General features: G+C 45.7%; 1 protein-coding gene across 1 annotated transcript in view; it reads right to left on the bottom strand.

Moving 5' to 3' along the window:
- TLL2 (tolloid like 2) overlaps nt 1–26,150 on the bottom strand; it is a 153,661-nt gene that overhangs the window by 70,185 nt on the left and 57,326 nt on the right. The window contains exon 3 of the mRNA XM_023206175.1: nt 7,196–7,273. Coding sequence (XP_023061943.1) covers nt 7,196–7,273 — 78 coding nt within the window. The remainder of the gene's footprint in view (nt 1–7,195; nt 7,274–26,150) is intronic.

Below are 26,150 nucleotides of genomic sequence, written 5' to 3'. Positions count from 1 at the left end.
AAAATATTTTCATTTGTAAGATACCCTCCAATTTTTCATGTTATTATTTGCTTGCTTTCAAGACCCCAAATTAGTCACTATTATCAATGACTTATTTGTGTTTGTTTGCAATACAGATTGATATCTGCCTTCATATTCAACCATTCCCTTGCTCACTGCTATTTCTTACATCTCACTTCTCCCTCCTGGAAATGCTTTTCAGTCTTACTCTGTTGCTCAGGCTGGAGTGCAGTGCAATCTCGGCTCACTGTAACCTCCACCTCCCAAGTTCAAGAGATTCTCCTGCCTCAGCCTCCCAAGTAGCTGGGGTTACAGACATGTGCAACCATGCCCAGCTAATTTTTGTTTTCAGTAGAGATGGGGTTTCACTATGTTGGCCAGGCTGGTTTCGAACTCCTGGCCTCAAGTGATCCACCCCATTTGGCCTCCCAAAGTGCTGGGATTACAGGTGTCTAAAACTTTTCAATAAACTTTCACTCCTGCTCTAAAGTTTTCCTGGGTCTCTCACTCTGCCTTATGCCCCTTGGCTGAATTCTTTCCTCCAAGGAGGCAAGAATCAAATTGCTGCAGACCTGTACGGATTTGCTGCTGCTAACATCGACAGCATCTGAGGCTTCCTTCTGTGACTTATGTTCCTTATTCTCTTCTGATCATGGCCATTCACCTTTCTTTCCTTTGAACTCAACTCCATATTTTCCATTTGGGGTCGGAAAAATGTAGTATTTTTTTCAGTGCTCCTCTGCTTGTATAAGGGGTTCCTACTCATCTAGTTGGTCATATTTCCAGACCCAGAAAGTTGGTATGTAATACATTGCTAAACCTGAAAATAATTGTCTTACCACCAGAATTTCTAGAACAGAAGTCATACACTTGCAATGTTGGGATGAACCCAACCTGCAGATGTGTTTTTGTTTGGCCTGGACACTTTTGGCCCACACTATGTTTTTTAAAAAATCTCACTGTAGGAGCCAACTTTTAAATATCAAGGGATTTCACATAAGAATCCAGATTTTCTAGTTTTTCTTTAAAAACTGAAAGATTTGGCAAAAGCAGCCCATCTTCCATCATAGTACAACCCACTGGAGTTTAGGAGCACCTGCTCTTCATACTCAGAGTATATGTTCTGTTTGCTGGAATCTCTCTCCCCCCTCACATTGTCCTACTCAGCTTACTTTACCTTTTAGATGACCTGCCTGCCCTCTACGGAAGATACTCTAATTTGCTATTCTAGCCCTAAACTACAAATTGCATCAAGATGTCAAATGTGAATTGTTTTTGTAGACTGGAAGCTCCATGAGGGCAAGAACTGTTGCCAGCTTGTTCCCCACTTTATTCTCCACACCCTGCACAGTGCCTGACTGGTGGTGAGCATTCAATATTTTTATATTTTGAATGAATGAATTAAAGAAGGGATGAGCTATTCTAAAAATAAACAGCCCAACAGTCCAAACAACTCTGTGTTGGAAACCTCTCCAAAATGTTGGCAACACTGAAGCCCTTAATGTTTACATCCTGAGAATCATCCAGTCTTAAGTAATCACAGGCAGCAATGTAGCAAGTAGAAGTTTGTTACTCATTTCCCATATGGTTTTCAACAAGTCTCTTAATTTTCCTCTGTCGCCAACTCTCCTTTGGAGAATGGGCAAAAATACTTCTCTATTCAAGGAAATAACACTAAGATATTCCATGTTTCTCTGACAACCTGTGCTGTATATACATGTGACCTGGTATTGTAAGGGTCGCTTTTATGCAGCCAAGTCAGCATGGGAAAATCTTAAGTGCACCTGGAAAGAAGCTAGGGTGTAATTTCCAGAAATGGGTTATTGAATGACAGCTTCCCCTTTGGTCCAGTGAGAAATTTAATTTGCTAAGGACTCAACACAGGAAGCATTTGCCGATTAAAAATATGTCTAAACAGATGTTCTGCTGAGCCTGGAAGAAGGATCTTAATGCAACTGTCATTATTGGATTTTCTTGGATTACTACTATCTGGAATCGGAGTCCAAATAGAAGGATGTAATTATTTATTATGGCCAAGAGTCCTGCATTTGAAGAGGAGCTCAGGGCGTCTGACAGGATTTAACACACTGGGGTAGGGTTGAGGGGGGGATAAAGCCCATTTAAATTCTCTGGCTCCGGGAGCGAGCCCTGTCCTCTCTGAAAGAGCAAAGCGGTTGTTGCTTTTCAATATTCTATTTCCAGCTGAAGGCACAGCCATGTCATAAACAGAACCAGGCCTGAGCCAGCCTTCTCCAGTGAGGAAGTGCAATTTTTAGATTAGGCAATTGGTCATTCCCACACTGGAAGTAAACACGCTGACAGCCCAGCCATCTGCATAACCCTCACTCCAAATGTGATGGGTGAATTTGCACCTCACCTGCAGCAGTCTCGAAAGGCTGAAGGTCCCTTAGTAAATGGGAGACTAGATCATTCTGCACAGTGGTTCTCAAACCTGGCTGCACATTAGATTCAACTGGGGAGCTTTTAAAAAATTCTGGTGTCTGCCTCCCTGCTCTGAGACTGAGAATCAATTGGCCTTAGAGTGGAGTCAAGGCACCTGCAGTTTCTAAAGCTCCCCAGGTGATTACAAAGCTCAGTGAAGTTTGGGAACCACTGATACAGCCCAAAGGTTAAGATCAAGGGGTTTGGGGTCAGGGGGACTTAAGCTCAAGATAAATGCTGCCATTTGCTACCTATGTGGCTTTGGACAAATCACTTCCCCTTCGGAGCCTCACTTCCTGCTGCAGGGCGGTGGTGACCCAGGTAATGAGTGTCAAATGCCTGCAGTGAGTAAGGGCTCAGTGTGAGCTGCCACAATGGCTATGAAAGTCTGCATTTGAGACGGGCTAAAAAGGAGGGCCTGAAGTTCGTGGGGCTCAGTTGTTACACCCAAGTAAACTGACATAAGTGATGTCAGGAATTCCAGCATCAAGCGCTGTTTTGCACCCAAGTTTGTGGGATGCCTGTCCTCTGGTTCAACCAGATTCCATTATTATTTGCTTTCACACAAAGCCCTTAGGAAATGTTACTGAAAGTGAAAGATCCATTCTCTTTCATGAAAATGGTTCTGGAAATCAGGCTCTATCAAAACAGTCACAGCTTCATTCATGGAGCCATTGCACACTCCATTTCATTAATCCCATTATCAGCCCTGAAATGCATGCTGAGCTCTCATATCCAGAGGAGGGACAGCCTTCTGACCAAAGGGTCTGCCGGAGGGGATGCTGAGTGAGTATTTCAGCCTTTTCCCCCTCCCCAGAGCTGGAGGCACAAATCCCCACCGTCAGGGCTGAGGGGAGCCACATAATGCCAGGAAATAAACCTGCTGCCGAAACTGGGGGCTTCCCTCAGATCCTTTCTCCTCGCTGGGCGGTCTCTTTTCCTGGGGATGGTGGAAGGGGGGCAAGTTGTGATTAAAGGGAACCCGAGATTGACACAACGTGTCTTATCTTTCATTCAAATGAAAGCAAGAGGCATCCAGGGTTGGCGCCAACAGCATCCTGAGGGATGGGATGGGATGGGAAGGATGGAGGGACTGGCTAGAACGGACTGCCCTCACCTCACTTCGAGGTCTCCTTCCTCCTCAGGACTGCCCCGGATGCTTAAAGATATGCTTGTCTGCTGCTGTAATGCGGAGTGGAGGGACTGGCCTAGCCTGCACATTCCTTATCCTCTTCGAACAAACCAGGGCCATTTGGGGGAATTGCAGACTGGAGGACTGCTATCATCACCATCCCCGAAAAGCCCAAGATCTTTTTTTGCAGTGTGGGTGCTGTGCACAACCCCACTAGAGGCAGAATTTTAATGGGCCACAGCCGCCGTATTCCTTCCTGTCCTCTGTAATTGTGTTTCCATGCAGCTGTTGCACAGCTGTGGAATCCCAGTCCAGAGGTATATGATGCACTTTCAATGCTGGATAATGTCATTCCTGGAGGTGGAAGTGGGGAGAAGGAAATGGAAGAGCTACATTCCTTGAGCCTCTTTTAAGTTCCAGACACCTGGCTATGTGCTTTACATAAATATTATTTCTAATTCCCTCTAAACCTCATACAAGCAGTTAAATAACTTATCCAAAGTCATAGCTACTAAGTGGGTGAGCTGGGACTCAAATCCTAGTGTGTCTGACTGTCCAAGTTTATAGTTGGATCATTTTACACCCAACAAACCAGTAAATATCAAAAACTCTGACAATATCTATTGCTGGGGAGCAGAGGCAAGGGGAGAATATGGTCTCCAAATATTCTCCAAATATAGCCACCAAGTCCCCTTATCCCTATGAGGTCATGCTGCTTCTCCCATGAAGAAGTAGAATCTATTTCTCTCTCCTTGAATCTGGTCTGGTCTTTTGGCTTATTTTGTTAATAGAATGTAGCAGAAGTAGCATTCTTGATGTTTCGAGTCCAGGCCTTAAATGGACTGGCAGCTTCTGCTGCCTCCCTCTGGGAAGCCAATCACCATGCTATGAAAAGTTTCTGATTAGACAACTGAATGGTGACAGTCCACATGGAAAGCAGAGCCACAAGGAGGTACACTGGGGCACCAGAGGTGTAGCTAAAGTTTTTTTGGACCTTCCAGTCCAGTCCACCTACTAGATAAATTCAATCAAGTGAGTGATCCCAGATGGCATCAGCCAAAGAACCACCCCACTGAGCCCAGTCAACCCCCAGAATCATGAAAATAGCAAACCATTGTTTGAAGTCACTAAGTTTGGGTGTGGTCTTTATGCAATAATAAATCACATAAATAAGGAAGAAAAAATGAGTGTGGCATCTTTGTCACTGCAGTGTGATGACAAACCCTGCTGGATTCATTCATGCATGCTCCATTTTTACCACTAAGTGCTGATCATTTGTGGCCAAGTGAAGAAGGACCATTGAGTACCCGATGTCTGGGGAACCCAAAAATGTATAAGTCAAAATACCCTTAAATAAGCAAAGCAGAAAAACACGGATCTGAAAGCAAGCCCTGCACGTAGTCCAAACAGCAAGCTGTATATATGCTAAGAAACAAATGCAGATAAGTCAAATGGGTGACTAAAGGATCTGCCTCTCTCTAAAAGAAGTCAAATTGAAGAGGAGGATCAGCAACCCAATAGGAAAATGGGCACAGGACAGGAAGAGGCGAGTCCCACTGACAAACATAGGAAAAAATGTTCAAAGTCACCAGCAGTCAGAGTACAAATCAAATATCAATAAGCCACAGCTTACTTGTTAAAACACTGATAATGAGTTCTCCCTCCTGCTAGTAAGAATAAGGGGTAAGGAGTACACTTATAAGTTGCTATGGAAATGTGAATTGTTACACCTTTTGAAACACAACCTAGTGACATCTATTACAAGCATACTAAATATGTAAGGATATATGTTCAGAAACGTTTACTGCAGTCATTGTTCATGAAGGCAAAAGCTTGAAGTGAACTGAATGCTAATTGATAAGGAAAACACTGAATAAATTATGATCTGTCCATACCAGGAATATCTACTCAAAAGAATACATTTAAGTTATAACAAGTGCCTTGGAGGGGTTGTGCCCATGAAGTACTGATGACAAAAGCATGATGCAGAAAAAGTGTGTATCAAATGTGATTCTATGTTTTAAAACGATGACAAAGCCTGTATCTGTATTTATGTTTAGATGTATGCTTATATACATCTATCCCTGTATATATATATCAATGTATGTGCATGGAGAAAAATATGAAGGCTGTATACAAAGTCACTAGCATGCATAACCTGGGAAAGCGTAGAGGGTTGATATGTGGAAAAAGAACCCGAAAGGAGGTGGCCACATTAAAGGGAAAAGAAAAAGAAGATAACACTTTTAAAAGTATGATGATATTATCACATTTCTGCATTTGTGTAAAATTACATATATGCAAATATATATGTAAAAATGTAAAATAGCATGAAAGCTGAAACACAAAATAAATTATGATTTCTATTTCATTCCTACATAGACGTCCCTGAGACATAAGATTCTGGCATTTAAAAATTATTCCTTTTGGGCCGGGCGCAGTGGCTCAAGCCTGTAATCCCAGCACTTTGGGAGGCCGAGACGGGCGGATCACGAGGTCAGGAGATCGAGACCATCCTGGCTAATACGGTGAAACCCCATCTCTACTAAAAAATACAAAAAACTAGCTGGGCGACGAGGTGGGCGCCTGTAGTCCCAGCTACTCAGGAGGCTGAGACAGGAGAATGGCGTGAACCCGGGAGGCAGAGCTTGCAGTGAGCTGAGAGCCGGCCACTGCACTCCAGCCTGGGCGGCAGAGCAAGACTCCGTCTCAAAAAAAAAAAAAAAATTATTCCTTTTGCTTTGCTGTGAAGTTTGTGTAGAAGAAATACCACTGCTGATGGTGAATCACGATTCCTACAGGATGCAGGCCAGACAGAAGTCCAGCAGCCCCTCTCCTCCAGCACTGCTTCTGAACAGGAGAAGCTTCTCCAAAATAGGAGATGTGTCCAGTGATCTCCAAGCTAGAAACTCTTAAACAACCAGCAGACCACACTCAGGTCTGAGCATCTGCATACAAACAGGCAGTGGCGGTGTTTCCGGGCAGGCTCCTGGTTCCCTGCCCACAGTCAACCAGCACCTCACCTACTTTCCACTTAGTAGCCCATGAGGTCTCTAGTCTACACCTCCCTTGCAATCCCCACTCCAGTTTTATTTTTCTTCTTTGCCTCCCTCACCCATTCATTCTCTCAGACACTCAGTTCCCAAAGCCACATAATCAGCCCCTCCCAGGTCTTCAGGGGCTTCGACTCACGAGCCATGCACAAGGCAGAAAAGTCCAGCCAAGAGAGCAAAGTTTATCTGAGAGCCATACTGTTCCTGACCACTAAATGCTGCCCTTCCATCCCTGTCGCTGGCAGCATGCCAGCCCCGCTTACATCCACAGACTTCAGTGCTTCTAGTCCATTTCAGCCACTGAGATAGGAAAAGATTCCATAAGAGCTATCCAAGGCCAGGCACTAGGGAAGCGAGAATGGGAGTGACTGCTTAATGAGTACAGAGTCTGCTTTAGGGGTGATGAAAACGTTCTGGAACTCAATAGGGGTAATGATTACATAGCATTGTGAATGTACTTAATGCCATTAAAGGCTATGCTTTAAAATAATAAGTCTTATGTCACGTGTATTTTTCCACAACTGACAGAAAACAAGGTACCCAAAGACCTGGTGAGGGCTCACATTACCCTTTCCAGCTTCCTTGGTGCCAGTGTCCGTGGCTGTGGCGTTTGGGCTGCTCTCAGATGCCTGCTCTTCAAACCCACCTAGAGGAATGGAGAAGAAAGAGGCGTGAGGACACATCAGCCTTCTCTGCATGAGCACCAAGGGATGAGGGAGCAAACCTGGTCACCTGGGGATGATCAGAATCACTGTGGATCCATAAGCTTCATTCCACAAATCAACTGAGCCCTTACCACATGGCCCCACACTATTCTAGATGTGAGAGCAAAAACAAATCTGCTTTTTAAAATAACCACACACATCATTCACAAATTAATAAAAGAATAACTCTCCTGGATCAGCTCAAGGGCACCCAGAATCAAATTTACAAAGTTACCAGGCAACCCCAAAATCAGCTTCCTCACCCCCTCAACCTCCATAAGAAAGGCCAAATGCGAACAGCATCCTCTCTGGGCCTGGAGTCCGCCTGGTGCAGAACGCAGGGAGATGTGCCCAGTGCTGCTGAATACTCGATGTGTCCCATGACTGCTGCCTTTGTTACCCTGTGCACTCTCTCGGCGTTCGGGTTTCCTCTGTTGGGTAAGTCTCCGTGTAGGAACCTACTGTGTTGACCTTATAAATTAGACTTCATAGACACTCTGTTCACGAAGGACAGTGATGCTTGTATATGTTTGCTAGTAGCCATCATTTATAAACTGTGTTAACATTTGTCTCTACCAGGAATGTGGCCAATCACCAAATACGTTTGACCTACTATGGGCCAGGTGCAGTTCCAGGCACCATGGATCCAGCAGTGAATGAGGCAGGTGAGTTCCTGCTCTCAAGACATGTCCATTCTTTTTTTTTTTTGAGACGGAGTCTCGCTCTGTCACCCAGGCTGGAGTGCAGTGGCGTGATCTCAGCTCACTGCAAGCTCCGCCTCCCGGGTTTACGCCATTCTCCTGCCTCAGCCTCCCGAGTAGCTGGGACTACAGGCGCCTGCCACCTCGCCCGGCTAGTTTTTGTGTATTTTTTAGTAGAGACGGGGTTTCACCCTGTTAGCCAGGATGGTCTCGATCTCCTGACCTCGTGATCCGCCCGTCTCGGCCTCCCAAAGTGCTGGGATTACAGGCTTGAGCCACCGCGCCCGGCCGACATGTCCATTCTAAATGTAAAGTTGGACCATAAACCGCAGGTAAGTAAATTCATGAATGAGATCATTGCAGGTTTGGAAAATGCTCTGAAGAAGATCAAATCCAGTATGTGATAGAATGTGATGGGAGGAGCTGCTTATCTGGTAGTTGGAGAGGGGCCTCGGGGAGGTGGAATGGCAGTGAGGTCTGAAAGGCAGGAAGGATCTGGCCATGGGGAGATCTGGCCAGAGCATCCTCCACAGGGGAAGGATCCAGAAGGAGCCTAGATGGGGATTGAGCTTGTCATGAGAGGCACAGCCGCGGTGGGCAAGTAGAAACAGGGCTAGAGAGGGAGGCAGTTCCACGGGGCCTTGCCAACCAGGCTGTGTTTTGTGACTTTATTCTCTTTGTCACAGGAACCCTGCAGAGGGTTTAAAGCAGGAGAGGAATGTGTTTTTATCTGTGTTTTACCAAGATTGCTCTGGGACACAGGCAGACAAAAGCAGAAGCAGGCTGAACAGTCAGGAGCCTTGCAAGGGTCCAGGTGAGACAGGGTGGTGGCGTGGGCCAGACACTGCAGTGGAGGTGCTGAGACCTGTCATATTAGGGAACAGTCATAGGCAGAGCTTGCAGGTAGGGCTGGTGGATTTGATCTGAGGAAAGAGAGGGGCCACCAATGCCACCTGTCCTTGGAGTTCGAATAACTGGGTGGGTAGTGACACCAGGCAGCAGATTTGAGGACAAAGACTATGTCCAGGAGAGACTATTACACACACAAAACCACATCAAAACAACTGAATATGTTTAAACAAAAAAATTATTCCTTGGATTTATTTAGAAACTTACAGCTTACAAGTCAGTTTCCCAGTCTCCCCTTTAACCCTGATTAGAACACTTCATGTGTAATCCCATTTTCCAGAGGAGAGAACTGAGGCACAAAATGTTTAGCCCAGGGTTGCCCAGCCCATCAGGGAAGCTGAGGGCTCAGGACACAGTCTCCTGGTCAGACACCCAGTGGTCTTCCCTGTCCCCACAGATAAAGGCTTCCCTCACTGCTCAACCAAGGCTCACGTGGCAACACGAGCCCAACCCCTGGGCCTGGATGACCCTGCAGACGGCCACGTGATCCTGCTCCCAACTCCTCACATGCAGGCCATCACTTTCCCTCTCCGTGACCATGACCTGGGCAGTGGGTGCAACTGCCAGGTCTCCTGTAGAGAAGGTCCCACTACAGCCAGGCGGAGATGGGAGGCTCCACGCCTGCATCCTGCTCGTTCCACTGCCTCCGGGCCAACCCGGAATCCACTCACACACTCCCTGCAGCTGCCGGGTGTTCGCTGCCAGCTCCTGGCCCTTTGGGTATTCATCCAGTTGCGGCGATATCATTTCCTCTCAGGCTAAAGGTCAGGGGAAATCCTGATGGTATGAAATCGCTCAGCAGCAGAGGAATGTACCACCTGTGGCGTGGAGGCCAGCTGGGGCCGACGCTCTGGGTCTAGCTCAGCCTCACTCAGCTGTGCAACTGCGGTGAGGAACTTGGGTGTTAGTATTTTTCATCTGTCAAATGGGCTATTGCGAGGACCAAATGAGGTAATGGTTTGTTTAGGCATTTGTTCATTCAACAAATATTTATCCAACACCTGCTACAGGCCAGATGCTGTGTCTGCTGCTTGGGATACAATGCAGAAGAAGCTGTACCCTGACCTCACGGAAATTATATTCTGATGAAGGGTAGGGGAGCAAATGACAAACAAATAGCGAACCAGATATTTAGGTCTGGAGGATGTAGGTGGATATCTGGAGAGAAGCACTTCAAACTATGCGAACAGCAAGTGCAAAGGCCCCGGGGTGGGAGTGTGCTTGGTGGGGGGAGGTGGGTACGACCAGAATGGAATGAGTGAGGAAGAGAGAAGGAGATGATGAGATCAGCAGGCAGTGGAGGGATTGGAGGATCTGCTCATGTGGGGCCTTGCAGGCCATTTGGGATTTTGGCTTTTATTCTGAGTGAACTAGATGGGAACCAGAGGACATGAAAGGGCTTTGTAACTGCACTGGTTTTGTATATGCCAGGGATAATTAGTGAATAGGAGTGGGGAGACCAAGTGCCCCCCAGTGATGGAGGGGGGAAAGAATTAGTGTTTACTAAGTCCCAATTACGGTGCAAACCATGTGCCAGGAACAGTGCCAAGTGCTTTTCCTCACCTTCAGTTTTATATTTGCAGTCTCATGAAGACCCAGCAACAAAAGGACCATGAACAGATGAGGAAACAAGGCTCCAAGAGGTGAAATGACTTGCTTGTCTTGAGGAAGCAGAGAGAGTTAGCAAAGGTGATGGCTGGAGGTGGGTCCTGTCTGACCCCCAAGCTTGTACTCCTTCTCCCCAGCCTCAGTCATAGAAAGAACGAAGAGAACAAGGGAGGTGCCTGGTAGAGGCTGCTTATTCCCCGGGGATACAAGGTATTGCCCATCCAGGAGGTCTGTAAGAAGACATATGAAGTCATGGGTCTAGCTCAGCTTGAGATGAGGTTGGAGCCATGGCAGTTAAGAATATAGAGCCCTCCTCTGTCCTTATCAACAGTGCTTCCAGCACTGTCTACCAGGGACCTACCTGGAGTTAGTGTGGCTTGGCCACTCTCCTGATGAAAACCCTTCCATGGCTCCCTGCTGCCCTTGGGACAGATTCCACCTCCTAACACCACTGATAAGGCCTTTAGTGATATGGCCCTGCCAGCCTCCTCCACCTGGTGCCTCAAGCCTCCTCTCCTACTCCCTCCACTGCCACTCTGTGCTCAGCTGCATTAAGTGACTTAGAGTGCCTTGGCTTTCTATTTTCCTCTTATTGCACACCTTCCTCAACCACACCCACCTCTTCATCTGGCCAAACCCCACTGGTCCTTCAAGTCTCCATGTAGACATCACTTCCTCTGAGCGTCTGCCCCCTGCTTCTCTTGGGGTAAAAGTCATTCTCTCTGTTCCCACAGCCTCTGGACTTATTTACCACCCTCTCCACAAGGTACTGGGATCCATTTACTCAGCTGAATCCCCCATGATTTAACTTTTCACATCTTGAAGGAAGGGATTTTGCTTTGTCTGACAATGAATACCCAGCACCAGGCCTGGCACATGGAAGGTAGTGAGTAAAATATGGAATGGATAGATGAAGGGATGGATGGATGGGTAGGTGGGTGAATGAATGCATGGATGGATGGATGGATGGATGGATGGATGGATGGATGGATGGATGGACATACGAGTCACGTAGTCAGTGTTTAAAAAGAGAAATCAATCATTTCTAACTCAGCTTAACTGTTGGAAAAAAATTATCTTTATCAGCTTTTACGGAGAGAAGGAGGCAGCTATTCTTGGAACAATGGCTCTCAACTTTGGCTGCAATTTGAATCACCTGGGAAGCCTTTAAAAAAATACTAGTGCCTGGGTCCCACCCCCCCGGAAGGTTCTTATTTAATTGGTCTGGGGTATGGCCTGGGAATGGAAGTTTAAAGAGCTCCCCAGGTGATTCTAAGGTGCAGCCAAGGTTTAGATTTGCCACTCAGAGCACTCTGTAAGAGGAAGCCTCACCTTGTGCTATTTTCTTACTCCCCAACTCTCTCCTCCTGAGCTCACCAGGAATGGAAGACATGGACTTGGAGATACACACTTTGAACACTAGAAAAAGCCATGTCACACATCGAAATCGATGAAAAGTGTTTCTCTGTTTCAATAAAAACTGGCAAACGAGTACGACAGGTGTGGCTCTGGCTATAACTGCAGCTGCAGGCACCATAGAACGAGGAAGACAGAAACAGCCTGAGGCAGACAAAGACTGAGGGCAAGGAGGGGAGAGCTTTCAGGGTATGGGGATGTATTTTTCCTTGGGTGTGACTGCAAGACAAAAAAAAAAGGTTGGAAAAAATACGCATATATCCCCATATTTGATCTTTGCTTAATTACCTCTTCAGTGAGAGGATATGCAAAGACCTTGGAGATTTCATTAGTCACAGAGGTTTATTCAAACGTCTCCTTTGCATAAGAAACCCAGGCTTACAGCTGGTCTCTGGGAAAGAATGCCCTCCAGGCCTTGAAAAGAGAGCTCTGGGCCTGTTCAAGCTCTCACTGAAACACAGCAGAGGTCAGCAGCCCGTGATGCATGGGCCAGGCTGAAATGTTTCTGTCCAGCATTTGCAATTCAATCCCACAGTTTCCTTTATGGAACAATTCACTAAATTCAGAGTTGTTCTTTTTTCTAATTCACCATATAATTCACCTCCCAAGTTCAATTAAGAAGCAATCTGTTAGCAACTTTGGGAGCAAGCTGCTTTTCTTTGGGAAAGCCCAATTTTCTTCCGCTCTCAACAAAAAGTGCCTTAATTAGATGCATCATATGAGACATTGATGTACACACAACGCCCCTCCACCATAATTAATGAAATATTAACTGTATACACCCAAAGACATCTAGGCAGAAAGAGATGGGCTTTTCCAAAGCCCGAGGGGCAAAGCCTTGTACCATAGATCAATATTGCCCATCTGAACAACAGTGACTATGAATTCATATGCATTAATATAATTCATAACCAAAACTCTGTATTAATTATTCCTTTCATCTCTTATTCTTAAAGACTAACATTACTTGGTCCTTGGTTCTCTTGTACACAAGAATACCTACCAATTTTTAACTGCCAGCATTTAACTTTAAATGCCAATTCTTTGCAGGTACTTCACTTATGTTCTCTATTTCATCCCCAAGCCAACCCTCTAAGGTGGGTATTATTCCCATTTTATATGCAGGGTAACTGAGGCTTAGAGCAGTTAAGATATCACTAGGGACACACCACCATTGGGTGGAGAAGTTGAGATTCTCTCCATATCGGTCTGATATCAAAGACCTTCATAGACATTACATACTAAAGAAACCTTGCAGGATGGCAGCCTCAGCTCTCATGTTTACTCACTTTTTAATACTTTGTTTACAGCTTTGACCCATGAGAGCTAAATCTATCATAAAACTGCAGTGCTTTACTTTAAGAAAACGAAAAAATATATATCCAGCTCAAGATCCTAAAAATCACTTTATTCCTACTCCATTCATTCAGTACGCCTTGGTGGAGCACCTGCTTTGGGCAGCACCGTGCTGGGTTCCTGCGGGCAGTGCCTGCCCTCTTGGTGCCTGCATTCTGATGGAGGGGGTGGAAATTAACAATAAAAAATGAGATCATTTCGTGGGATTAAGCACTTTGAGGAAACTAAAACAGAGTTGTATGTCAGAGCAGTGGGGGATGGATGGGAGTCCTGGGAGGGTCTCTCAGAGTCGGTGACATTTGAGCTAAGTGATGAGAGGTGGATATCCATCTGGGGACAGTATTCTAGCAAAAAACAAACAAATGAAAACTGCAAGGAAAAAATCCTGAGGAGGGAAAGTAAGAGTTCAATGCGGCTGGAGCTGGGGCTGGCGAGCAAGAGGGACATGGGTCCAGCTCAGGGCCAGCTGGAGCAAGGCCCTTGAGTCTTAGCTTTCTGACCATGTCTAAGGCCTTCTTAATTTGCTGGGCCCTTAGGTCACATGTAATCTGCACAGCAATCCTGTAAATAATTACTGTTATTCCTCTTTTAAGGAGGAGAAAACCGAGGCTCATGAATAAGTTGTTCAAGGTCACCCAGGTAGTCAGCGATTGAATGTGCATTTCAAGGCGGGTCCGTCTGACTCCAGAATCCATGCTCACAAAGCCTGCCCTCTACCCTAGGCGGGTACAGGTGTGGCCTGAGCAAGCATCCCAGGGAAGGCCAATGAATGAATGAATGAAACATCTGCACAACTTTGTTGGAAAATTACCTGAAAGGCACATCAATCAGGTGAGGTTTTCATTATTCATTAGAAAAAAAATTAAAAGGCAAAGCCCTTTTAAAAGGTTGATTCAGGAATGAACAAGGCAATCACTACAGCACTAAAGCAATCAATGTGTAATCTTAAGCAATTCAATGCCAAGTAACTCCCATATCCATGCCAAATTTCATATGCTACAGAAGGGAAAGGGAAAATGAGTTAAAAGATCATTGCCATATTTTGTTTATGAAATGATTTAATATTGGCAAGTGCATAATAAAATGGGAATGCTTATACACTTCTGGTGAAGGAGGGCTATAAATTGGTAACACTTCATGAGGTAATTTCACAGGACTAATCAAAATCTTTTAAAACAGGCAATAAGGCTGGGTGCAGTGGCTCAGGTCTATAATCCCAGCACTTTGGGAGACCCAGGTGGGTGGATCACGTGAGGTCAGGAGTTCAAGACCAGCCTGCCCAACATAGCGAAACCCAGTCTCTACTAAGAATACAAAAATTAGCCAGGCGCGGTGGTGCTCACCTGTAATTACAGCTATTCAGGAGGCTGAGGCACGAGAAACATTTGAGCCCAGGAGGTGAAGGTGGCAGTGAGCTGAGATCACGCCACTGCACTCCAGCCTGGATGATAAAATGAGACTCTGTCTCAAAAAAATAAAATGAAAATAAATAAAACAGGCAATAACATGACTTCTAGGTACCTGTATTAAAGAATTAATTGGCTGTATTAAAGAATTAAAAGGATGTTCATCTCAACATTTTGTGTAATAAAAAAGGCTATAGCAACCACACCCCCAATGGGGGTGGCAAAATAAATTATGATATAATAGAACACTATGTAACCTTTTAAAGTGTTTTAGAAGAAAGTTTACTAGGTGGGAAAGTGCTCAGATTTTAAGTCAAAAAACAGGTTAGGTAATATAATTCAATATAAATTCAGTATAAATTCAATAGAATCCAGTATGATTCCATCTTTTGTTTAAAAAAATATGCAACAAAAATGTGGAAAAAATGCTGGATGGAAGTCACCACACGGTCCACTGTGATTATCTCTGGTTCGTGACTCTGGGGTGAATTTTATTTTCTTATATACTTTTGTAATTTCCAAATTTTGTTCAACATATTACTTTATAATCGGGAAATAGAGGCTTATTTTTTAAAAGAACTACATTACATCATACGCTATGCCTGCGCTTTGTAGTGTGCGCCTGCACACACACACACACACACACACACACACACACACACACAGTTGTCAGGGAAACCTTTTTCTGATGGTAAAGAGACATAGTTGTGTTTATGCAGATGGAAAAGTTGTAGTCCAATCTTTTTTTTTTTTTCCTGCTTTTCTGCTCTGATCACCGGAAAAAAATACCGAGTCCACACCTTGGCAAGATGGAGGAAAGATAAGCTTTTGAGGGGGAATGAGATGGAACCTGCCGGTGCTTTCTCTCAGACAGTGCTGGGAGGGCTCTTCTGAGATCCCATCTCCCATTCTCTAGTCAAGATCACTGGCTCCTGCCTGGGTCCTGGCACTGGCTGATGAGGTCTGGGAATTTGCTCCTGCTCCCAGGCAGAGGCCCTCATGCAAATTTGAGCTGTTTCCAGTGCCTTCAGCCAGAAGTCCATTTTGCTTGGTGTTGGACCCTCCTCTCCTCCTGCATGCCTGCATCTGCATTCTCCCTGTTCTCTGGTTGTTGGATGAGTGACTGCCAGACCTTCCCCTATGGCATCTCTTAGAGTACCTCTGTTGCTCACCTGGCATCAAACCTCCAGTTCTCCCCTGGCCCCTGGACTCCAGGTATCCTTGTCTACCTGGTCCATTATTACATCTTTTATGGCCTTGGCTTCTTGGCTGTGCCCATTATTTATTGCTGTATATCAAACCATCCCTCCTTATAGGGTTGTTATGAGGATTGAGAGACAGAATACATCCGAGGTGGAACACAATGCCTGGCCTGTAATCAGCACTCATTGAGTTGTGATCATAGCTATTATTATTCTCCTTATTGACTCTAACTGTTCTGAAGTCTGAAGGAGCAGAATAGATTGAAACAATAAGCCATATTTTATACCTGAAGCACCACAAGCTGAGGAAGAAGTTCAAGTTCTCCTTAAAGCAGATTTAACCAAACCAAGTTTAGGCTGAGAGCCCACGGACAGTCATTGATAGTGAAAGGAAGGCTTCCCACTGTTCCCCAGGCATGGTATTTCTGTAAACCTTTCTCCATATGGTGCTTGCCCGTAACAATGTGAGATATCAAATAGTAGTAAAAAAATTAACTAATGATAAATTAGCCGGGCGTGGTGGTGGGCACCTATAGTCTCAGCTACTCGGGAGGCTGCAGCAGGAGAATGGTGTGAACCCGGGAGGCAGAGCTTGCAGTGAGCCGAGATCACGCCACTGCACTCCAGCCTGGGTGACAGAGCGAGACTCCATCTCAAAAAAGTAATAAATACATAAATAAATAAATAAATAAATAAATGATTTATTAAAGATATACTCTAAGAAAGGACTCAAGTGACTAGGTTATATGGAGTCATCCTGTTATCCCTGGGACAGTGGAGCTGATTGGCCAAGATATACTGGGTAATTGTCAGAGGCGTTTGAATCACAGCAACTGCATCTCAAATGGGGGATGGGTAAAATAAGGCTGAGACCTACTGGGCTGCATTCCCAGGAGGTGAAGGCATTCTTAGTCACAGGATGAGATAGGAGGTCAGCACAAGATACAGGTCATAAAGACCTTGTTGATAAAACAGGTTGTAGTAAAGAAGCCAGCCCAAACCTACCAAAACCAAGATGGCCATGAGACTGACCTCTGGTCATCCTCACTGCTACACTCCCACCAGTACCGTGACAGTTTACAAATGCCATGGCAACGTCAGGAAGTTACCCTATATGGTCTAAAACGGGGAGGCATGGATTATCCACCCCTTGTTTAGAATATTATCAAGAAATAATCATAAGAACGGGCAACCAGCAGCCCTTCTGGGCTTCTCTGCCTTTTATTCCTTTACTTTCCTAATAAACTTGCTTTCACTTTACGGATTCACCTCAAATTCTTTCTTATGCAAGATCCAAGAACCCTCTCTTGGGGTCTGGATCGGGACCCCTTTTCAGTAACATAATGGCTTCCAAATTGCAGGCTAGGGCTTCACTGAGGAAACTGATCGTGTATATTGGTTATTTTGTATGTGCCAAGGACTGTGCTTGCTACCTTATGAGGATTTCCTCATTTAGTTCTTAGCACAGTCCTGTGAGGTAGAGTCTATCACTAGCTTTAGTTACAAATGAGAGAAGTGAGGATTAGAAAACATTAAATAACTCACCAATAGGCACACAGGTAGTAAGAGGCAAAACCCAGATTCAATCCCAGGCCCATCTGACTCTACCGATAGCCTTTATAATACAAGGCTAGAGATTCCAGCCTCAATCCTCGATAGCAAATATCCCAATAGGAAAGGTCAGGAAAATCCTAGCTCCTTGCTCCCTGGGCAAGACAAAAGGTCACCTTCACAAGGAGATCTTTCAGAGTGCATATCTCAGGGATGATTCTGAAGGCTCACAGACACATGTGTGTATTCTGAGGTGTGAAGTTCCCAGGAGACAGGGGCAGGGCCTCTGAGGAAGAGAAGAGAGGAGCTGGCAAGGAAAAGAAGGCAGATGACAAACGAGGCCTGAGTCCCCAGGGAAGCTGTCCCTGGTAACCCGCTCTCTGCCTCCCCAGGGTAACCCCATTCCACCGGGGGGCTGCCCTAAGGGTACGGACAGTCAGACCTCTCAGCCCCCAAACCAGGAATCAGACCAGAAGTCCTTGAAGACTGAGCAGGTCCTTCCTCAGGAATAGAAAGCTGTCCCCTCCAGACATAAAGGAGGGCCCCTTCAGTTCCCGCTGAGCTCAGAACCACTGGACGCCCTCGGAGTCATCCAAGGTGCAGACCTCTGGCCAGGGCTCACCACCTGCCTCAAATCAAATCAGATCCACAATGTGCCAGGGTATGTGAGAGACACAGCTGTGACCCAGGCACTGCCCGCCTGCAGGAGCCACAAGGCACAGAGAACAGTGCAAGCAACCTGGTGAAGGAACTCATACTCCCAACCTGGTCCCCAGGGGAGCTTGCTGGAGGCAGCATTAAGGAGAAGAAGGTTTTCAACAAATGGAGATGGGAGGGAGTCATTTAAGATAGAACATAGAAGGGAAACAACACGTCCAATTTGGTAGCACAACCTTTCTGACCCCAGTGGTTTTGGCAAGATACCTAATTTCTCTGAGCCTCAATTTTCTCATCCATACAAATCGGTATAATAGGTGCTGACTTTTCAGGTTGTGAGCAGTACCTGATGCTATGTCTGGTACATTGAGGGACCCAGACATAGCCTTACTATTGATGATTCTTTGGGTCGCCTGTCCAAGCCTCAACCTCCTGTATCTTGGTGACCACACTGCAGCCTAGGCTGTGGGCAGGACCACAGCTGAAACCGGCCTTCCTGCCTCCTCAGGGAAAGCTTTTCCCAGGCCCCAGCCTGCTGCACCCCAGCCTCCCTCTATGCAGGACTGCCCGGAACTCACCTGGCTGAATGACAGCTTGTCTCTGTCCTACCCCATGGTCCAGACTTTAGCAGGGTGTTCAGAGCACATTCTGGTTTCATTTAGTCAGAGGAAAGGGAGAGAGGGAAGGGAAGGCAGACAGGAAGGAAGTAGCTGCTCCTTCCTCCACAGAAACAACTGTCAGCTGAACAGCCACTGGGGCCTGGCTCTTTTTGGTTCAGTGAAAATGTAGAGGGAAACTCCTTTTCCTCAAGGGCTCTCAGGGGATTCTTAAGGGGCCTCTCGTTCATGCAGACTTCCAGAAGTTTCTAAGGGGGATGCTTTCTGAAGCAGGAAGGAGTTGGGTATGGTGCCTGTGGAGCCATAGAAATGCTTGGGGGTAGGGTGGGGAGATCAGACCACAGCCTTCACAGCTGAGGGTGAAGAGGAAGGGACAGCAGGGATCTGGGCACACAGCGGGACACTAGTTAAATTCTTCCCAGAGATGCTGAAGGCCAAAAATTGGACTGGAGGCTAAAAGCCTAGGAGGAAGATTCTAGAATAAACTTCTCAGCCTCCATTTGTTTCCTTCATGCCCACTGGGCATCATCAGCCATGATCTCATTTATTTGCTTGCATTTTTATTGTCTGCCTCGCCCACACCTTCTAAAATGCAAGCTCCATCTCCTTTGCTGGTGCTTCCCCAGCTCTCGGACGGTGCCTGGTGCCTGGCCTACAGGAGGTGGTGGCTGCTGGGGGTTGGGGTGGGAGTACTGGGGACGGGGGAATGGGGAAAAGGGAGGCTGTAGGATGTGAGGCCAGCAGGACGTGGATGCTGCTCGCCAGGCAGGAAGCCATGATGTTCCGAGGTGTGGCAGCACTGCGGGGAGGGGGAGGAGAGCTGCTCAGGTGAGACGACCACTACCCTGCTGGATGGGAAGAGATGAAGGGAAAGCCTTGCTTCGCTCTCAGAGACCTGACAAAGGCACCCACTTGGCCATTCTTCACACTAAAATGTGTCCGCCAGGCGTGGTGGCTCACATCTATAATCCCAGCACTTTGGGAGGCCGAGGCGAGTGGATCACCTGAGGTCACGAGTTCGAGACCAGCCTGCCCAACATGGAGAAACAAGGTCACTACTGAAAATACAAAAATTAGCTGGGCATGGTGGTGTGCACCTGTAATCCCAGCTACTCAGGAGGCTGAGGCAGGAGAATTGCTTGAACCTCGGAGGAGGAGGAGGTTGCAGCGAGTCAAGATCGCAGCATTGCACTCCAGCCTGAGGGACAAGAATGAGACTTAGTCTAAAACAACAACAACAACAAAAAAGCATTAGCCAGGCGTGGTGGCACACACCTGTAGTCCCAGCTACTAGGGAGTCTGAGGTGGAAGAATTGCTTGAACCCAGGAGGCAGAGGTTGCAGTGAGCCGAAATCATGTTACTGCACTCCAGCCTGGGCAACACAGCAAGATTCTGTCAAAGAATAAGAAAGAAAAAAGAAATCTGCCAATAGAAAGGAAAATTTGGCCAGGAGCGGTGGCTCACACCTATAATTCCAGCACTTTGGGAGGTCAAGGTGGGAGGATTACTTGAGGCCAAGAGTTCAACACCAGCCTGAGCAACATTGCAAGACCCTTGTCTCTGCAAAAAAATTTAAAAACAAAGAAAAAACAAGGAAAAAAGAGAGCCCAGTCACAGTGATCAACATAAGAGACTTGGAATAACTTTAGTAGGAAATGTGTATAACTGCAAGAGGAGAATTATGCATTTTTATTGCAATTTATGAAAATGATAAATAAGTAACAGAGAGAGATTCCATGTTTCTCAATGGAAGGGGTAAATGCTATGAATGTGTCATTTTCCCCAAATGAAGTTATGGGTTTAATGCAATCATGACCTACATTCTAAGAGGATTTTGCTGGAATCCTCTCATGTTTTTGTAGAAAGTGTTCCTTAAATTCATCAAGAAGAATAAAGAGTGAGACTCCTCAAGAAATTTCAAAAAATCAAGAGCAAGGGCAATGAAGAAGGATGTACCCACCAAATATTAAAACATACAAGGCTGGGCGCAGTGGCTCACACTTGTAATCCCAGAACTTTGGGAGGTCAAGGCAGGTGGCTCACTTGAGATCAGGAGTTTGAGGCCAGTCTGGCCAACACAGTGAAACCCTGTCTCCACCGAAAATACAAAAATCAGCCGGGCATGGTGGCACACCCCTGTAATCCCAGCTACTCAGGAGGCTGAGGCAAAGAAGAATCACTTGAATCTGTGAGGTGGAGGTTGCAGTGAGCCAAAATTGTGCCACTTCACTCCAGACTGAGTGACAGAGCAAGATCCTGTCTCAAAAAAAAAAAAAAAAAATATATATATATATATATATATATATATCAGCTAAAATGAAAAGACACATGGATGGCCGGATATAAATGTTAACCCTATATATAAAAACACACTGTGGGGGCTGGGCACAGTGGCTCATGCCTGTAATCCCAGCACTTTGAGAGGCCGAGGCAGGTGGATCACGAGGTCAGGAGATCGAGACCATCCCGGCGAACATAATGAAACCCTATCTCTACCAAAAATACAAAAAAAATTAGCCAGGCATGGTGGCAGGCACTCGTAGTACCAGCTACTTGCGAGGCTGAAGCAGGAGAACGGCGTGAACCAGGGAGGCGGAGCTTGCAGTGAGCCGAAATCATACCACTGCACTCCTGCCTAGGCAATAGAGCAAGACTCCGTCTCAAAACAAAATGAAACAAACACACACATGTGATAGAGGAGACATCACAGACACAGGTAAAATATGAAATAGATGGCATTGAGATTATTATTTAGAAACTGGGGGGTATCAATCCTACCCCAAAATAAAACCCAAATGGATTGAAAGTATAAGAAAGAAATTTCAAGTACAAAAAAACCATATGGAAAAACCCTACCAAAAAATAAGTTATTTCCCAAAGCTACAGTATGAATAATTTTTTAAGTTTAGAAGTTTAAGAAAATTTGGTTTGACATATTTAACTTCAAAAGTCTTAAAAGTTTGTATAATATTTCAAAACCTTTGTATGTGTTGAGTAATTTCCCAAAATGAAAACAAACCACTCATACAAGGGAAAATATCTGCATTGAAGATAATAAATGGTTACTATCCATATTATATAATTTGCCCATGCAAATCAAGGAGAAAAACTTTGTATCCAATAGACACATGTACAGGGGAAATTGGCAAACATGTCACAGAAGAAATTCTAATTTAGTAGATGCTATATATAGACTGACTGTTTTTGTGCCCCCTCAAAATTCATATGTTGAAATTGTAACCCTCCAATGTGACGGTATCTGGAGATGGGACCTTTGAGAGGTCACAAGGGATCAGTCCTCATGAATGGGCTCATGCCTGATATGTTTTGGCTTTGTGTCCCTTCCCAAATCTCATGTCAAATTGTAATGTCCAGCATTGGAGGAAGGGCCTGGTGGGAGTGATTGGGTCTGGGGGGCAGACTTCCCCCTTGCTGTTCTCATGACAGTGAGTGAGTTCTCACAAGATCTGGTTGTTTAAAAGTGTGTAGCACTTCCGCCTTCTTTTGCTCTCTCCTGCCACCATGTGAAGATGAGCCTGTTTTCTCTTCGCCTTCCTTATAAGTTTCCTGAGGACTCCCCAGCCATACTTCCTGTATAGCCTGTGGAACTATGAGTCAATTAAACCTCTTTCATAAATCACCCAGTCTCAGGTAGTTCCTTATAGCAATGTGAGAACAGACTAATACAGTGCCCTTATAAAAGAGACCCCAGAGAACTCTCTCATCCCTTCTGCCATGGTACCACAAGAAGATACCACCTATGAACCAGGAAGCAGGTGCTCCCCAGACACTGAAGCTGCCAGCACCTTGATCTTGGACTTCCCAGCCTCCAGAACTGCGAGGAATCAATTTCTGTCATTTATCAGTCACCCAGTCTATGACATGCTATTATGGCAGCCCTAGCCAACTAAAAGAGTAGATAATCATGTAGAAGACATTTAGCCTTGGGAAATGAAGATAAAAGCAAAAACAAGGTACCACTTTCCAGCTGTTAAATTAGCAAAATAAAAAATTTAATGGTGTGGCTCAATCATGAAGAGTCTGGTAGAAGTAGACTTTTCATTGTGTGAGCAGTCATTTATTCACCAAGTTTGTTATGCATCTAAAATGTGCCCATTGCAGGACTAGGCACTGGGAATGCACTGATACATGAGAATTCACATACCTCAGGCAGAGCCTGTGGTCCAGTGTGGGAGAAAGAGGAAGCAATGTGGGCATCCAGAGGCTGCCTGGAGAAGGGTTGACTGAACTGGATGGAAAGACAGGAGGGGAGTGGCAAAGACCTTCCACATATGGAAGTGGAGATGAGGGCAACCTACAGAAGGGAGGCACAAGGCCTCAGCCCAAGCTCTGCCTGAGTCTGATCCCAGCATGCTTTTCCAACTTCTCTCCCCAACTCCCATGTCCCACCCTCCTGCCAACCACTCTGGACTCAACACTTCCTGTGCTGCTCAGTTCTCACTGCCAAGTTCTCACCTCCATGCCTTTGTTCAGCCTCTGCCCTCCACCTGCAATGATCCTCCTGCACTGCAACCCTGATGAAAATCCTTCAAGGTCCACCTCAATCTCTTCCATGAAGCCATTTCTGTCCTCTGTGCTTCTTTTACATCTCTTCCATGGCCTTGTGCTCATGCATTAATTCCCTCATTTGACAAGCTTCTATAGGGCATCTCTGTGTGCCAGCCACCATCCCAGGCGCCAGACAGACAAAAGCAAATCAGATACAGTCATCACCCCCAAGGAGCTCCTGATGCTCACCATATCAGGCCCAGAGTATAATTCTCTGTGACCCCATCTATCACCTCTATGAGATGCTCTACTTCTTAAGAACTGGAGCAACATCCTCTGCATCTCCACCCACACGGTGTTCACAGCAGACAAAATATGTCCAGGTGAAGTGGACTGAATTGGATTGACCAGTACTTGTATATATTATCTCAGTTAATTCTCACTGCATCTGTGTGGGCCATTGTTATTGTGAGGTATTATTATCTGTAAGTTATTATTATCCCCATTTTACAAATGAGGAGACTGAGGCTCAGTGAGGTAAAGTCCTTGGCCTGTGGTCACTGTGGTGTTTAGCACAGCTGAGAGGGTCTGCCTCCCTGCCCAGCCCTTTGCCTCATTGCTCCTTCCCCTAGTGTTGTAATAGGAGCAGAGATGGAGAATGAAAACCTCCAGACAGTGCAGAATATTCAGTGAGGTACTTTTGTCCTGCAGAAATAAGACACTGTCAATTATTGTTACTTGCAGTAGTTATGTTCTCTAAAGTTGCTGTGAATAAAGATCAGTGGCTGATGAATGACAGAAATTGATTTCTCATAGTTCTGGAGGCTGGGAAGTCCAAGTTCACTGAACTAGTGAACACCTAACCACTGCTCCCAGGGGATCAATATAAAATCTAGTATAAAATATAGTACTATCTACTATATACTGCACAACATATAGTACTCTATACTACACTGGTCACAACATTTTCATCAACCGATAGATACATAACCTTGTTTTATGTGTGTTTCTGTTTAAAGACATCTAATTTAATATCTATCATTAGGTCATTAACATTGGATTTCCAGCCAACAGCACGGTATTTATAACTCATGCCTGAATGAATTTTATCTAACAGAGGGACTTTCTCCATAAGGCACATCACAGCCGTCTTGCAATTAGGAACACCGCTAGTCAGCACTTCAGCACTACACTTGGGGGCCATGCTAAATAGCAAAATCACCAACAAAAAGCACAAAAATGCTTAAAATATGGCACTAAATATAGCAGAAGAAGGACACTTGTTTACAGTATGTGAGTTGAAACAAGAAGGCAGATCATCCAGACTCAGCTGGGAACATGCAAATTGGGAGACTCAGATTTTTCATTGCTTTGCACATGTCTGTGAATAACCAAAAAAGTGCCATGAACATTGATTTTTAGGGTTACAAATAAATGTTTGCAATAGGCAAATTCCCGAATATGAAATCTGTGAGGATCAACTGTACCTCACGAGAGAAGACAGAAGGGAGAGGCGTTCGATTTGATGGGTCCAAGGACCCCCATGTGGTTCCCAAAGCCAGCACTGATGTGCTCATTGTGGCCATGGCATCTGAGGCATTGAGCCTGCAGCTTCCCACTGCATCAGAGCGGGAAAGCAAATGAACTCAGCAAATGAAGCCAGCTCTCACGACCCATTGTTCATTTCAGAGTAATAAAGAAAGAGGCCAGTCCTAGACCATCAGCAGCAGGTAGTCAGGCATTGGAAAGAACCCGAAGCTGAGGTTCATGACCTGTGTTCTCCCAGCATGATGGACCAGACTTCAGGACCTCAGGCAAGCCAAAGACTCCTCTGGGTCTCCGTGTCCTCAACTGTGAAAGGGCAGAAGGAGCCTGTTTAGTTCCACAAGTGACACAAATTAGAGTTGTGAGGGGGCTTCAAGCACCACCCAAATGTAAAATGCCTTTGCTAGGCTCGGTGGCTGTGACAAGTGCATGCTGAGCCACCAGTGCACCCAGCTCCCTCAGGATCTTGGTCTACACATACAGGATGCCATCTAGCAGGGCAGGCACAGCTCATGGCCCCACGTGGGAAGTGAACCTGTCACCTGGCCTCATTAGTTTGTCAGTTTGACCAAATGAGTTAAAACTAATAGATGGAAAACAGTCATCTACTAATAAGTGGACTGGCCGGGGCAGCAGAACTGAGTTCTGTCAGGGCTGAACTGGAGCAGTGAAGTGGAGATCAGGACCCAGAGCCAACCAGGAACTCAAAGAAAGAAATGAAGAGAGGAACAAAATACCCAAGCCCTCTCTCAGGGCACTAGAGGAGCCCAGAGCTTTGAGGCAGGAGCCCAGAGCCTGCTGAATGGAGAGCTTTTCTGTAGAAGCTGCCGGAACAGGCCAGGTACGGTGGCTGACGCCTGTAATCCCAACACTTTGGGAGGCCAAGGCACGAGGATTGCTTGAGTCAAGAGTATGATTGCTTGAGTCAGGAGTTCGAGACCAGCCTGGCCAACATTGTGAAGCCCCATCTGCACTAAAAATACAAAAATTAGCCAGGTGTGGTGGTAGGCACCTGTAATCCTAGCTACTTGGGAAGCTGGAACAAGAGAATCATGTGATCCCAGGAGGTGAAGTTTGCAGTGAGCCGAGATTGTGCCACTGCACTCCGGCCTGGGTGACAGAGCCAGATTCCAACTCAAAAATAAATAAATAAATAGATAGAATGAGAGGAAGGAGAGGGAGAAGGAGAAGGAGAGGAAGAGGAAGAAGGAGAAGGAGGAGGAGGAGGAGAGGGAGAGGGAGAGGGAGGAGGAGGAGGAAGAGAAGGAGAAGAAGAAGAAGAAGAAGAAGCAGGAGAAGAAGAAGAAGAAGAAGAAGAAGAAGAAGAAGAAGAAGAAGAAG

The sequence above is a fragment of the Piliocolobus tephrosceles genome, chromosome 9 (assembly GCF_002776525.5).
Source record: "Piliocolobus tephrosceles isolate RC106 chromosome 9, ASM277652v3, whole genome shotgun sequence".
NCBI lineage: Eukaryota > Metazoa > Chordata > Mammalia > Primates > Cercopithecidae > Piliocolobus > Piliocolobus tephrosceles.
This window is presented reverse-complemented; position numbering and strand designations above follow the sequence as displayed.